Source organism: Pyxicephalus adspersus, chromosome 4, assembly GCF_032062135.1.
Source record: "Pyxicephalus adspersus chromosome 4, UCB_Pads_2.0, whole genome shotgun sequence".
NCBI classification, from domain to species: Eukaryota; Metazoa; Chordata; class Amphibia; order Anura; family Pyxicephalidae; genus Pyxicephalus; species Pyxicephalus adspersus.
This window is the reverse complement of record NC_092861.1, coordinates 19438031-19453514: the sequence shown is the minus strand read 5'-3', so window position 1 is coordinate 19453514 and position 15484 is coordinate 19438031. Positions and strand designations below refer to the sequence as shown.

The 15484-nt window shown below is 36.4% G+C and overlaps 1 protein-coding gene across 1 annotated transcript in view; it reads right to left on the bottom strand.

The window, feature by feature from the left end:
• NBAS (NBAS subunit of NRZ tethering complex) overlaps positions 1–15484 on the bottom strand; it is a 412001-nt gene that overhangs the window by 114558 nt on the left and 281959 nt on the right. The window contains exons 42-45 of the mRNA XM_072407518.1: positions 13139–13249; positions 9686–9936; positions 6421–6755; positions 441–650 (exon numbers count right to left, since the gene is read on the bottom strand). Coding sequence (XP_072263619.1) covers positions 441–650; positions 6421–6755; positions 9686–9936; positions 13139–13249 — 907 coding nt within the window. The remainder of the gene's footprint in view (positions 1–440; positions 651–6420; positions 6756–9685; positions 9937–13138; positions 13250–15484) is intronic.

The following is a 15484-nucleotide window of genomic DNA, read 5'->3' as shown; positions in this document are numbered from 1 at the left end:
CTTTGCAGCACTAGGGGTTTGTATGTTCCTGAGCTTGTGTGTGGGTTTCCTCCCAACATCCAAAAAACATTCAGTTAGGTAATTGGTTTCCCCTCAAAATTGGCCTTAGATTGTGTTAATGGCAAACCACAGGGACATTAGTTTGAGAGGGCCTGAGTGACAGTTAGCGACATGACAATGGACTTATGGACTGATGTGTTTAACCCTTAAAGGCTAACCCAAACTGAGGCTTTTCTCCCCATCTATGTACATTTAATTTAGTGTTGGTACTGAATTTTTAGATATAAAAAAATTTAGAAATTCCAAGTTATTTCTTATTCTTTCAAAGACTGGGTGGTTAATTCACAAGTGTAAATTCTCTCAGGTTGCCCTACATAGGCCTGTCTTAATATAAAATACACATGTTCCGGCTTCTTCCAGCTTATGAAAGTCTATATTACCTGGTCCAAACTTCTCAGATCGTCAATGAAGGTGTGACTGAGAGTGTCTAGATGAGAAAGAGACTGCTGGAGATGACTCAATGCTGTGTTATAACTAACAGAGGACTCTTCTGCAGCTTCTCCAACATTCTTCTTTCTTTGTTTGTCTATGAACTGTTTCACAGTAGCCATCACCTTCTTAGTCATCTCTGTCCGAGCCTGCACAGTCAGCTAGAAAAAAATAAAACACATGCATATCAGTATTACTTCACAGTTACACAATGTTTGCAGCAAGTGCAATAAAACTACCTCGTGCTCTTCATTCTCGCAATGAATATTTTAAGAGCTTCTGACGACAAGTCAACTTTTCCACAGGGTGACATAAAACAACTTCCATGAAAGAAGAATATTAATCAAATATTATGAGCACTAGAGACGCTAAATATTTAGAGAGGAGAACTGACGTGTGAAAAGCTTAAACATCTCAGCTTCTCGACATGCTTGTTTTGACAGCTTGAGATCACAGAATGTATGACTTTTATGTATTAGATGGAGAACAAAAGCCTTTCAGAAAAGTCAGGCTTTGCTTAACACATTGCAGCAGGCTGTAGTCCATATTTAGGAGACGATACAGCAATTTCTGATCTAAACACAATTGCTGAATTGGACAACAATAGAACAATAGGAAAGTGGACCTACATTCAAAAATAAGGGTTTGCTATCCTTGGGGAACACCTAAAATTGTTGTTACAATGAAATCTGTATCTTTCGTCATAAAAGTCTACCTAAAAATAGTGCACTAACAGCCTAGCACTGCAGTTCTATAGCTTCATGGCTATAGAGGATAGCTATTGGAGATAATATAAGGCCTGGGGCTTCTGATTGCTAATCAGACACGATTTAGCAACATTACTACTGTGTTGATCAATGTTTTTCTTGCTGGAGAGGAAGCTGAACCTGGTGATCTGCAGTGCAAAGATATCTCTGCTTCTATCTTATGTTCAGATTCTGTGATACTCAGACTAGCAAATTGCTGTCAGAATATTCCCCAATTGTGTTTTATAACACCAGTTATTAGGGATATTTCTGACTAAAGCCCAATTCTTTTACCAACACGGACACCTCCATACAGAGACGAAGTATGAAACCTTGTTAAGTTAGTACATGGGAAGAGATCAGCTGTATATAGCCTACAGGTAACATCGGTGACTAGTCCCTTGCTCTCTGGTTATCTTTTTATTGGCCCTTCTTCCACAGTTCAAGTCTCCATTAGGTAATTACAGCCTGGGCCATCATGTAAATTGTTGTGGAGCATCATCAGAAATTCTTGGATCTTTTGAAAGTCATCGAATTATGCTTTTTCTAGGAGCAAAAACTGTATAAGCTACCAAGAAAGACCCGAAATGTTACATTTTTAGAAATTTGAGGGAAAAAAAGAATCAATGAGCTTCAGGGTGGAGGGAGGGGGAGCAAACAAAAAAAAGGGGTTGAACTCTAAGATCTTTTCAGTTACACTGGTATACAGCTTTAAAGTACATTTCCAGACAAAACAAATATTTCTTCTTCATTAGAGCAATTTCCTATTACTTCTTGACCTAACAACTTAAAAGATCTTAAACAAATGTCTTTAGGTGCTCTTTTTACATTAACAAGTAGTTTTCCTATGTTCAAACATCATTTAGCATACAATTGTTGACCCCTTTCCAGATGAAGTTTGAATTATGTGTTTAATATGACCAATATAGTCACATTAACCATATAATACAATATGGTTGTTCAGAAAAACAGATTTCGCCTGCAGGTTCAAATCTTTAATAGCAGATCATCATCCCAAGAAAGTCTTTGAGAAACCCATGGGTATTATTACACTAAAGTGTCACCACAAACTCATTTAATTTGATGTTCACAAAAAGTTAAAAGTTGTGTAAAAACTCCATAAAGATTGTCTAATAATAATAAAAAAACAAAAAACAAATGTTAACTACATTTAGCTCTAAGTACATTAATAACTGCAAGGAAGATCAAGTTATTGAAGACTGTTGTGGGAGGAAATGTGCAATAAAATAACATTCAGCTGCCTAAAATGATGTAATTTGAAGAAAATTGATTCTCAACTAACATTATGCTTAAGACCCGTCTTCTGTGCCTTCACTAATCATTCCTGCTCCTGATCCTATCACGTGCCACTGAAAGAGTCTCTTCAGATCAATTTACATCATTAGTTTTTTTATTTGATTCTGCAAACTGTAGACCTGATCACTGGTCATCATCAGATGAAGACAGTACAAGAAATAACTAGAGTGATATAAATATAAAAATATCTGTGGAGAGCTAGCAGAGCATAAGGTACTCACGAAACATGATGACAACCATCTTCATACAAAACTAGCATCACGGTTAAAGCTACATACACACATCAGATGATTCTCATCAGATTATTGCTTTAGGGCTGATATCGGACAAGAATCTCATGTGTGTACAGTGGTCATCCAATGTTTTTCATGGATCCATCCAGGCACATCCACAAACGATAAAAGATTGTACAAGTAAACGGGAGAGAGTGCAGTAGGGTGCCACTCGTATGTACAGTGCTCGTTCATGCATCCAACGTGTGTAGGTAGCCTACAGCAGAACTAAAGTCCCACTTTTAATAATACATGATCAGGCAAGTCATTATTGCAGAAAGAGACAGGCAATATTCATTGTTTAATCCCCTATACCTCATTGATCACTCTGGATTTCTGGCATTCACAACATCAGCTTTGTTTGCCAGAATACCCGGCATTCCCTGCTTCCTCTGCACATGTCAGGAATAATTGAAGCTGAGGTACCTCTGCCTGACCTAGTACATCAAGATGGCTGAATTTCTCAAGAAGGAAATAAAGAAATAGAAAGATGTCAGTGCCCTGCGAGGGAATGGACACAGGAGAGTAACATGGGTTTCAGTTCTACTTTATAAAGAAGTGTTGCCAATCAAAACCAATCATGTTCTTTATAGAAAAATGAAACAAGAATTTTGATTGGTCACTGCAGGCTTTTATTTTATTTTTTTTTCACACTGCCTAAATAAATCAGCATTGTACAGGTTATAGAGGGAAAACTTTATCAGAATGTCATTGGGTCTGCATCATCTTATTTTATTAACTTCGCCCTGGAAAATTAATATTCATCAGGCTATAGGACCTAAAATTGGTGCTTGTTATTCCTTCTTTAGTTTATTTATGGGTTACATAACATGTCCCATTCTGTTGCAGGCACTGGAGTGCATTTACCTGCATAACATAAAAATCCAAGGGAAAGCCTCACATAGTTTCAAGTTTTTTGTTTTTCCTGGGTTGGATTATTTGAAATCCAGTTTTATACGTAAAAAAAAAAAGACTTTGTGTGCTGGGCATCATGGCTTTCCCGAGTAAGAAAATGCACAATCTTTTGATGCAGAGAGTGACAATAACAGTATTTTGTCAGTGTAGCTTTTTACATTATCTATGACCATTTACTACTGGGACAAGAGCAAAGACCCATGGAATCATGTGATCAGCCAAAGGCTAATAAAAAAAAAAAAAGGAAATTAAAAAAAAAAAAAAAAACATTGTTTACGTGCACCCTCTGGAAGACAAGTACAGAAGAGATATATGATAAAATTTATTTAAGGAAAATTAGAAATATGATTATTTTAAAAAGACCACCCAGAATATCTGAATAAGCCAAGCTCCAGACAAATCTTTAGTATTCACCTTGGTTTGAGCATGCAAAATGTAAATTCTATGTCAGATTCATATTGTCATCTGTGTACATAAAAATAAAAATACAGCAGGAAAGGTCTAGAACTTTTTGTTTTAGAACTTTTTTTTAATCTGCCAGAGTCTCTCAGTCCTGTAAAATTTCCCTAATGGGGTCACAAACAGAACAATGGAAACAAACATGGTTTAGCCCCAAAGTACATTCTGTGTGATGGTTGGTCTTAATATTAGGCTTACCTTTGCAGTCAGACCTTAGAGATACTTTTGGATGACTGGAACCAATAAATGTAGTGAATAAATGTGAGACTATAAGATTTAACATCAAAACATCTAGATTGTTTCAGGCTACTGCTTGTTTCAATAATCCATTTAAAGGGAGCTGTTCTGCTCTTGATTAGATACTGGGTCTTTATAGGGAGAGAGAAAACTGGGTTGGGCATTAGAATTTTTCACCAGCCCATATGTTTAATATTAAAGTCCGGAAAAATTCCAATGGCATATATGACCTGGTATTTATATATATTTTTTGTACTGCATTTTACCAAATAAAGTAAGTATTTCTTGACTCTAGAACTGTTTGAGTATAGATAGGTTACAATACATATCCCTAATCACAAGCAATAAAAACACAAAAACAATGCATCTAACTTTAATAGGTTGCTTACTATTCTGAACATGCCTGGCAGATGCCAACCTGAAAGTAGGGCACTAGAGGCACTCAGGACTGGACAAAAAGTCCACTTAGCAGCTCTGAACATTCATCTTGCCAGTTTGTCAGGCCTGCAGGGCACGTGGCCCGCACATTTAACGGAGCAGCCAAAACGATTCTGTGTGCTATTCCAACTTGTGAGGCAGATGGAAAGTTGTGAGCAAAATAAAATGTAAAAAGAAAATGATTTATATTCACTAAGAACAGATGCAAAACAAAATATACAGTACAGTAAATTGTCTGACACTCTACAAAACAGTATGTAAATGATGGAATTAAAATTAAATAGGGGGGAAAGAGTCAATTGTTCTTGAAAGTAAAAAAAAAGAAAACAGCACTTAATTCATACAATAGGTTATTTTACAGACATAAGAATATGATGTATGAATATTCACAGGTTTTAAGAAAAAAATATATACCTATTTGTTGGAAGAATTCCGTCGGTACATAGACGTGTGCTAGTCTAACACAATCAAGTTTAAAATAAAGACTTCTAGCAATCACGTGAAAAGCTACCTAATTTTACAGATTTTGTAAAAACATTTTGTGCAGTGATTAACTTTGTTTTGGAAGACACATGGAAAGGTTGGGCCCTCTGTAAGAATTCTATTGCTGACTAGGTCCCTTTAGTAGGATATTCTTCACTTCCTGTCAAAGCAATGGCAATCACTGGAACATAAGGAAAGGGGTAGTGCTTTTCAAAGGAGATACAGTTAGGTCCATATATATTTGGAAATAAAGTGATTGTGTTAAAAAAAAAAAAAGGCTTTAGTTTCTCACATTTTTATGCAATCGTTTTGTTCAAGCCACTAAATTAATGCTGAAAGTCTGAAGTTCAACTGCATCTGAGTTGTTTCATTTAAAATTAATTGTGGTAATGTACAGAACCAAAAGTCGAAAAAAGTTGTCTATGTCAAAATATTTATGGACCTAACTGTAAATATAGTTTTAATTTGTAAAAAGTGAAAAATAGTCTCCCCAGCAGGAATAACACAAAGTCAATTAAGTTCTAGTTTTGGGGTAGTTATGTCCTACAGTATTAATATGCTTTGCCAAGGCAGTGCAAAGTAGCAGGATGACTTGCATTAGGACCTCCATACAAACATATACCATCTTTCATTTTACTCCCCCACCATCCTGTTTGGCTGCCCAGAGTGTAAGCTCTGGGTCACCATAATCATAGCTCATAGGACCAACAAACTTCCAAATTGACAGCACTGACTGACCAAATATTGCCACATGGCACACCATCTTAAAGTACCAGGAATCTCCTTTGGATATTGAACGAGTGAGTGGTGGGGGAGAGCAAAGCAAAGGCAAGAATATTTTGGGGAGGGGGGACTGATCTAAAGCCTGATGGTTAGCACAGAATAAAAAAGCAAAATTTTCCTTCAAAGGGAACTTGTCTTTAAATATAAGTAAAGCAAAGTAACAGATGAAAACGTAAGGTGATGAGGGATTTTATACAGGCACTTTCTACATGCTCTTTTAAGCTCATTTCAACACTTAAAAATGTCTGACAATAACAGAGTTTATGGAGAAAGACAGTTACCTGGCTGACCGCACGTGAGGAAAAGGTGATCTCATCAGTGAAAGCAATGATATCACTTGGACTGAGCCTGTCAAAGTATTTCTTGCAGATGTCGTAAGCCTGGTTCCATTCACTGGCGGATTGTGGGGATTTCTTTAGTAATTGGGGGTCACCATTCCAAAAGAGTTTCTTCAGCCATGTAGCATGTACAGAGCTGGGGGTAAGCATGGTGCCATCCAGCTCTGGAATTCTAGAAGCCAGCTTAGAAATGGCCAAAACATTGTGACTAGTGAGGACGGGCTCCAGAGATTCTAAGGGACTTGAGGTAGAATCAAACATCTTTTTGTAATCCAACCCTGCAGAAACAAAACATTACAACAATTTAATTTACTTTTTTTCAAATACTTTTGACATTTGGGCCACAGCATGTTAATCATATGTGTACTGCTACTACATAGCAGTAGGTAGAACATGCAAACTCCAAGCAATCCCTTTGAAGCAACTGGATTTCAGTACAGAATCCCAGTGCTAAGTAGTTTTGGGGGTTTTGCTGACAAATCAAGTCTAATGATAAAATGTGCCACACACCCCCAACCCCTCAACCCAAACCTTAAACCTTGGGCTTAAGCTAACCCACTTTCAAGTCCGACATTTACCTTGAAAATGAACCCTTAAATTCCATTGACTCCAATCATTCTTCTAACTGATATTTAACCCTTAACATGTATCCAATACTATTTGTTGTGGGAAGTGAATTGTTTTAGTTTTATGATTACTAGCCCATTTACCATCTGGCTGTCCATATTTGAAAACTGTTTATTAGGAAACAATAAATTACCAAAGTCTGACGAGTAGATCTAGGATACAATTAGGCATTTACAGTATAGAAGAAGTTTACCATCAAAAATGATAAACTGTGCTAATGATTCACCAGGATACATATTGTGTTTATTGTTGCTTTTAAAAAAAATATGTAAAAGGACATTGTGGATTATTCCCAAGGTTTTAGCATGTTTTCATGTGCTAACCCAAAGCTATTATTGAAGCTCCAAATGCTTTTCTGCAAACACCTGCTATTGATCTAGAGGCAGGAAAATGCAACACCTTATTTTCACTTTCTGCTCATTGAAATGAAAAAGTGGACTCTGTAAGGAACAAATGCGTATATATTTACTTCTCTGTCTCAGGATTGGTCTACACAGACTTATAAATGCCCATATTACTTTTGAATGCATATATGGTAATTTATACAAGCATTTAAAAGTGTTTTAAAGCAAGCCTAATTCATTTCAATAGAATTGTTTATATGCCCTTAAAAGGATATACAAATAGTTAAAAAAATTAAAAAGCACCAAGGTTTGTTCTTTTCAATGCTCTAAAATGTGCTGAAGTAATGTAGCTAGAAGTGTTAGGGCCATTTGTTAATACCAAAACTTCTGGCAAATAGAACAGACATTATGGTGCCTGTTCACTTTGACATTTAAAAACCACAAAATGACAGCGCTAAATGTGGACAAAGACATGTGGCAACCAAGTGTTTTTTGATAGTAACAGCAGTAAGCTATGAGTGCGTAATGCTTGTGGTTTTAGGTGGGAATGCCTGTGACAGAGTGAAAACACAGGCAGGGCATTGTGATCTTATAATAGGAAGCACCTGAACAATTTTTTATGGCAAGGTGACAGGTATTATTAAAAAATAGAAAACTTCTGAATATGATTTTTGACATTAATCTTAGCTTATATGTGACCTTAAGGTCTATACCCAGTACACAGAGACACCCAGAAAAGCAATATTTTTAGTCCGACCAATCTAACTACTCCTACTACAGCTCCTCCAGATGTGTCCCTTAGTTTGTTATTACATCTATGCTGCTGTATAGGAGCTATTATTGATATTATTATTTATATTATTAAACATTATTTATATAGTGCCAGCATATTACCATACACTATACTATATGTCTATGCCTGCTAAGGATGGTGTATGTATCAGATAGGGGTCTATTTATGAAGCAATGCATCTGACACTCACTTAAACATTCCTTGGTGGAGAATCTTCCAGGGTTATGCAACTCAATAGGAGTAATTGGTGCTGGACCAGGAAATGTTTCGGTGAACATCAGATTCACTGCTTTAATAATACACCCACTAGTGTATCCATAATCTTACACACAAACTACATTGTTGAAGAACAGAAGGCCATGGTGACTTTCCACTGTATTACCGTAATGATTTTCCAGGGTCTATAGAAGAAGATTAAAATTTATAACGTTGAGAAAGGTGTAAGAAAGCAACGGCAGCTGGGACAGATCTACATGGCGCAGTAATAGAAGAGGGTACAAAATTACAATGGTTAAAAGAAAATATTTAAAGCTCAGCTGCAGGCAAACAGCTGAACTACACACAAGTGAACTGTCCTATCTGCCAAAAATGTGTTTTTCTGTCCAGCCTGTTTTGTAACTCACACATCTCAGTCAAACAGTAAAGCCAAGAAGACTGTTACAGTTGAAGCAAGCAGAATGGCAACCAAAATTAAAAAAAAGAAAATCAAACAGTAGTTAAATCACATATCAGAATATGTGCATAAAGCAGGGCCTGACCATAAAATTCATTAATCTGATTATGGAGAAATATATGCAGACTATTTGTGCAGAAACACATACATGGAATACATAACTATGTTATATTTTTTTTAATGGATCAGATTTTAAAATTTTGCAAAGTGACTACAATATATGATTTTTCTGACAATTTTTATTTATTTACTAGAATTGCCCTTAAGATTGAACACAAAAGATGAAGCCAAAAAGATAAAAATGGTAAGTTGGGGGCAGAAAGTAGAATTAGAGCCTGAGGCTCAAATTAGTTACATCTTCTCACAGTATAATCATTGCTTTGTCATTTCTGTGTTGCCATTGCTTGTAATGTCGAAACCTCTCTACACAATGATAAGCAATTTCTGCAAACAAGTCACAAACCAATCAGCCTGTAAATGCTGCAATGTTGTCCTGTTTCTGAGAGCTCTCCAAGGTACTGAAGACCTTTTACTGTGCAGACTTAACAGTTACCATATGTACTGCTACATGGATTACTGGGATATATATATATATATATATATATATATATATATATATATATATATATATCTATATAAATTTATATCACAGCTACTGCAACCTCCCGACAATTCAGTGAAGGACAACCCAATCTGTGCACACCAGGGGTACCATTAAATCCACAAAAAAAAAAAAAAAACATATAGGTAAATAAATATATATATATATACCTTGGGCCACTGCCTTCAGTTTCTTCAGGAGTTTCATGTGACACTCTGGCTTGATAGCGTGTGTAACATACTGAGAACAGGTGCACTGCTCCAGAAGAGTATAGTAATAGAGTAGCCGATGAAGGTCCTTGCCTTCAATAGTAGGATACACATATTTTGTCATGTGCTCATAAAACAATTGGGGGTCAGTTTTCAAAGTCTCAAAAAGTTTGAGAGATTGTGCCCGTGCCTCAATTTCAGCTGTAGTCAATCTGTAAGAATAAAAAGCAAAGTGGTTTTAGCCTCACAAAGAAGAAAAACATGTCATAGGACGACCTTATAGAAAGTTTATTCAGTACTTTAAATGCACATTTTGCAAAATATTCTTGATTTCCTAAAAAATAAGAGTGCACATCGCCTATGTAGACCGTGAAAGCAGTGATGTATTTTATATCTTCTGATGTCTGAAATATCCTCTCTGACTCTCGGCTATAACTTTCCATCCATAAAAGAAAATTAATTCCTTAAGGGGCTTAAAAATCTAATGATGAAGAGTTCATTTCAGCTGTGTATGAGCAACGCGTTTTGATTCAAGTGCAATTCTTCAGAGAATCTCTGAGAGATCACTTTTAAAACTCACTTTAATGAATGATGAATCCAGGTAATTTCTCCTGATTAAATTATGCCTGGCATGCAAGCAGTAAGACCATCTCTCATTTATACTTAGGTTAAATTACTGCATTAGAATGACCATTGAGAAATCTGTGGACAAAAAAATGACTAACCGCCAAAGCTCTCCAACTGGGAAGAGAGTAAGAAACAATACTACAGCTATATCCTCTGTGAATTACAGTGTGAGATTTTCAATATAGTAATCTATAATTCTGCACTTTTTAAAGGGTGCAGCTAAACTCCCATGGGCCCTTAAGAATGTTACACTGGGGGACATCTGGCTGTTCAATGTCAGAAATCTGAAAAACTTTTAGAGCTTCTGCATGTACTCCTTTATATGGTAATTTGCTGGCTTGCCTGGGTTTTCACTACCTCATTCAAAAAAAGAGTTTAGCTGCTGGTAGATGATGTAAGTGAAAGGAGTTCAGCTCCCTCCCTTCACTTGCATCATCTACCAGAAGCCAGTCAGATAAACCAAGTTGTTCTACAAGACTATTGACCCTTGCTCCGAAGAGGACAGTACAGCAAATATCACGGTTTCATTAAAACCCGTGAAGAAGCCCCAATGATGAAACGCGTCGGGGTTTGGGACCTGTGTAATCATGTAGTAACAATACTAAACTATAATTCATATTTCCAATGCTTGGACTTACATATAAACATGAAAGTATTAGAAATTCTCTAATTAGTAAAGAGACCTGTGGACCCCAAGCATGATATATATTATATATATATTTATTTCTCTTATCTATGTTGATTGAAATTAGGTGAACATTATTTAGTATAAAGACTTCTCAGAACCCCATGCCATAATGAGGGTCAAGGCCTATTACAACATGCTTCACTGTATTCTTTTTTTAATGCACTGTAATTGAAGTGTGAATATCTTTAAATACACAAATATATTGTGCTCCCAAGACTCTCTTTGTTTTTCCTTTTGATTATACAGCAGGTCTGATGATTAGGTATTTACAAACTTTTGGTAAAAAAGTGTATTCAGCTAAAGACAAAAGTGACAGCCACAGCCAGTTATCACACAGTCCTGAATGACAGAAGGGAAGGATTACCACACAGTAAGTGTAATTTATAAAAGCAATCTGTTAAATTGGAGCCTGAGTTAAGCCAATTATGGTCACTTTAACTAGATGCTAGAATATTAGATGCTTCCTTAATCAGTTAAAAGAGCCTGAACCCAACCAAAGCCATTATTATTATTATTATTATTATTAATATTATTATTATTATTATTATTAAACAGGACTTATATTGCGCCAACATATTATGCAGCGCTGTACATTAAATAGGGGTAGCAAATAACAGACAGATACAGACAGTGACACAGGAGGAGAAGAGGTCCCTGCCCAGAAGAGGTTACAATCTAGGAGAATAATCAGTTGTTCCAGATGCATGCATTTTCTTTTGTTTAATGAAATACATTGTAGAATTCTGAGCAGAATCCTCATAGTTCTCAAAGCATGCACAGCTAGTTAATACATGTGGTTCACAATATATATATATTATGCAAACTCTGTAATAATTAGGCTACTTTTTACAGGGGCATTATACACTTTGATCGCATATATGTTACATAGCATCTCATGCACAGACAAACAGGAATATGTAGTTTGGGATACTTAAGATGGAAGACAACAAAGACATTCTCTTACTTGCTCCTATTACTTACTTTTTTTCCAGCGAAAGGTTGCTAATTTAAGACAAGTCTTATTTTTAGCTCAAACAGCATTTTCTCCTTTGTACAGTAGAAGCTCCTTTGAGACATACAGTAGAAATAACCTCCACTGAGATCATTCTCTCAATGTTATGTTGATTCTTTTAGGGAAGGTGCATAGCTCTTCACTCTGCAACTTCAAGTCCCATAGCTCAATCCTGCGGTTACCAGCAATGTTCTAGAAAAATGTACTTAAAATCTCACCTTTGTAGCTAAAGACCTTAAGTTAGCATGTAACATTAATTACCTGTACAAAATGCCCTGACTACTTTATGTAAGGCCACAAATACCACGGCTGCTTTCTCAAGCCTGAACTGCTTCCGCTAAATGTCAAGTGCAAGAAATTAGGACAAAACAATATACAACTATTTTCTTCCTGCAGTCACTGACCCAGAATACATTAGTGGAAATCCTTTTATTACCAGAATGGTAAGGCTACTTTGACTCTTTTCCCTTATTCTCTGCGGATAACTTCCAAAGATGTAACATGCAATAGGTAAAACTTTTGTTTAATGAGAAACAATTGTGTCCTAGACAACCGAGCAAGGACAGGGCCATGCACAAGTTCCCTAGAGGATAGTCGGAGATACTACAAATATCTGAAGCACTTGCATGTAAAAATTTTACAAACTTGTAGAAAAAACTTTGATCGTCACTAAATTACCCAATACCATGGCTGGAGGGGAACAACAGTATTTTCCCCAGAAATATTTTTAAGCTGGGTGGGAAGAAGCTGTAGGCTAGTGGTGGCCCATGTGCAAAAACAGTTGGGTGGTTACTGAAAAGTGCCAGGTGGTGTGGCCGGTTTAAAGGGTCTGGGGAGAACACTGGAACAATATGGAGATCAAGGGCCCTGAGACCTAAAAGTCTATGTAAGTACACTGCTGATGGATATGACTGCTACTCAGCTAAGCTAGCAAAGATGACTTCAGTGTCAGAGAATGAAGTTAATTTTTTTACAATAATTTTTTGATGGATGTCAAGGCAGCAACAATAGTCCTAGAAAAGATGCATGCTTGCCATGCCTCCTATAAATGAAGTAGAAATGGAAACACCTGGGCTGTGATACTCACCCACTGTCGGAGAACAAGTACTCTAAGTGTGTCATGTAAACTTCCCAAAGAGGCACTTGGTAACGTTGAGCCAGGGACAAGGAAATCTTGTACACATTCTCTTCCATTGTCCTGTGTTAACACAGAAAAGTAGCAGTTACTTACATATAGATATTACATACACACATACACATTTCTCTTGGCCAGCATATCTGGCCCTGGACACTTCATTACAATTTTACATTTGATACCATGTCCCTCTCAGTCACCCTATCTGGATTTACAAAGCCTATAAAATATTGCCTATTTTATTGACATAAATGGGCAAATATTGTTTTAAAGGAGATCTAAGTGAAAAATGTTTACCTAGAAAATGAACCAGTTACCTGGTATCTAGCACAGCTCTCCATAGAGGCTGATAGTGCCTGACTACCAGTGGTAGTGCCAGATCCAGGGCAGAGTAAATTATCTCTATGTGTAATGCTAAAGATGTCTCATGTCTAATAACTATCACAGTTTCTGGTATCTAAGCAGTCTTTGCATTGGTTCTGAAAAAAACAGCTTTTTCTGGCAGGTTTTCTTTAAAAAATGTTGCTTCTCCTTTATCTCAGGAACCGAACAAGGCTGATACAAAGTCAAATGGAGGTAATAACATTGCTTGCATTCAGAAAATCTAAATGTAATGATGGGTTAATGAATACATAACTGCATTTGCTTGTTGCTTTTTTATTTTCCTATAGTTCAGCTTTAAAGTTCCAATAAAACATTTATGATAGCCTTTTTATAATCCTATTACTACTCAGCAAATACTATGCAGCAAACACACCTTGCATCATACAATGAAAACGAAAAGAGTCAGGCAGCTAACTTTTTTTTTTTTTTTTACTTGTAAATGTACAGCACCTATAGAAAATTGATTAAACCTCCCTTTAAAAACAACAAAAAAAACTTACATATCTGAGGGTAAATGTAATTCAGGGGGAAAAAAAATCAACATAATACGAACCAGACTGCAATTGATACATACTTATTATGCTTGTGCTCTCAAATGCCAATGTGTCCTCAATTTTTTAATATAGCTTACAACACTGGGCCTTTATTGCATTAAAATCCCAACCCGCTTGGTCGGCCTTGCCTGTTGGACACAACTTTCCTATCCACCTCTGAATACACACATTGATTTCTTCCCAGCAAAGCAATGATGCTATGACTCCCAAGAGCATGCCTACACACCGTGTGTACGGAAAGGGATCCCAGGAGCTGTTGTTCTGGGGTAAGGGGGCACAAATCTACATCTGTAAAAACTGATTTTGTAGCAGCTGCCCCTACAAACATTTTACAAGCCTGGTAATGACATCATGGAGTAATAAGGTAAAGGTTAAAGATATCACTAATGCATGATATTCACTACAGGGGAGGAGAGCCTTGGGAGTAAATCATGCCTGGATATATACCCTTCATGCTAACCAAAAGGCTGTGGATGTTTAGACGCCAATGGCATCACATATCCGTCCAAAAACAAGACGAAGCCTGCAGCTTGAAATTGGCAGTAATGAATCATTACTTTTAGCTGCAGCAACCTAAATACACCATGATGCTCCATCACTGGCTCCAAAAAGAAAAAGGAAAAAAAAAATAGTGAACACCATTTCTTCTTTGCCCTGAGAGAAATCGTGTGGGAAAACAAAACATTGGCTTCAATATAAAGTGAGCCATATCCATGAAAACCACGGTGAACATTAGCAGCCAAAGAACTCTTTAGCGCTTTGACAGTTCTCAGAGTTTTTGTTTTTCTGTCTATTTATTAAAGTAAGAAGTGAATAAAACTGGCAATACAATGAAAACATTTGACATTTTTGCATTAAGCTCCAGAGATGAGTAAAGTAAATGTTATCTTAGATGACTGATTAATCATTTCCTTTCTAACATTTAGATTTCGTAAACAAGTTTGCACCGGGGTTTTTTTTATCCTTCTCACATGGACTACACAGGTTTTGTTTTTACGAATTAAATAAGGAATAATAAAAGATAAATTTAAATGTCCTTTTGGAAATTTTGTGTATAGTAAATTTGAAACAGATCCAATAGTGCACAGTAGTAAAAAAAAATAAAGATTAGGCCTCATTTACAGCTTGGTGCTATAGCGTATGCCACACATATATTGTATGTTATGCCACATGTGCTGGAAAAAGGAAAACCATTTATTTGCAATGAGTGAAGCCAAGGACAGACCCAACACTTTCTGTCTTTTCCTTTAGTAGTGTTTGGGTGCTATTTAAAATGCTTTGTTCAAGTTGTGGTACAGTGTGTTTTGGTAAAGCACAGATTACCATAATACAGAGGCGTAAATCTGGCATGAAATCACTA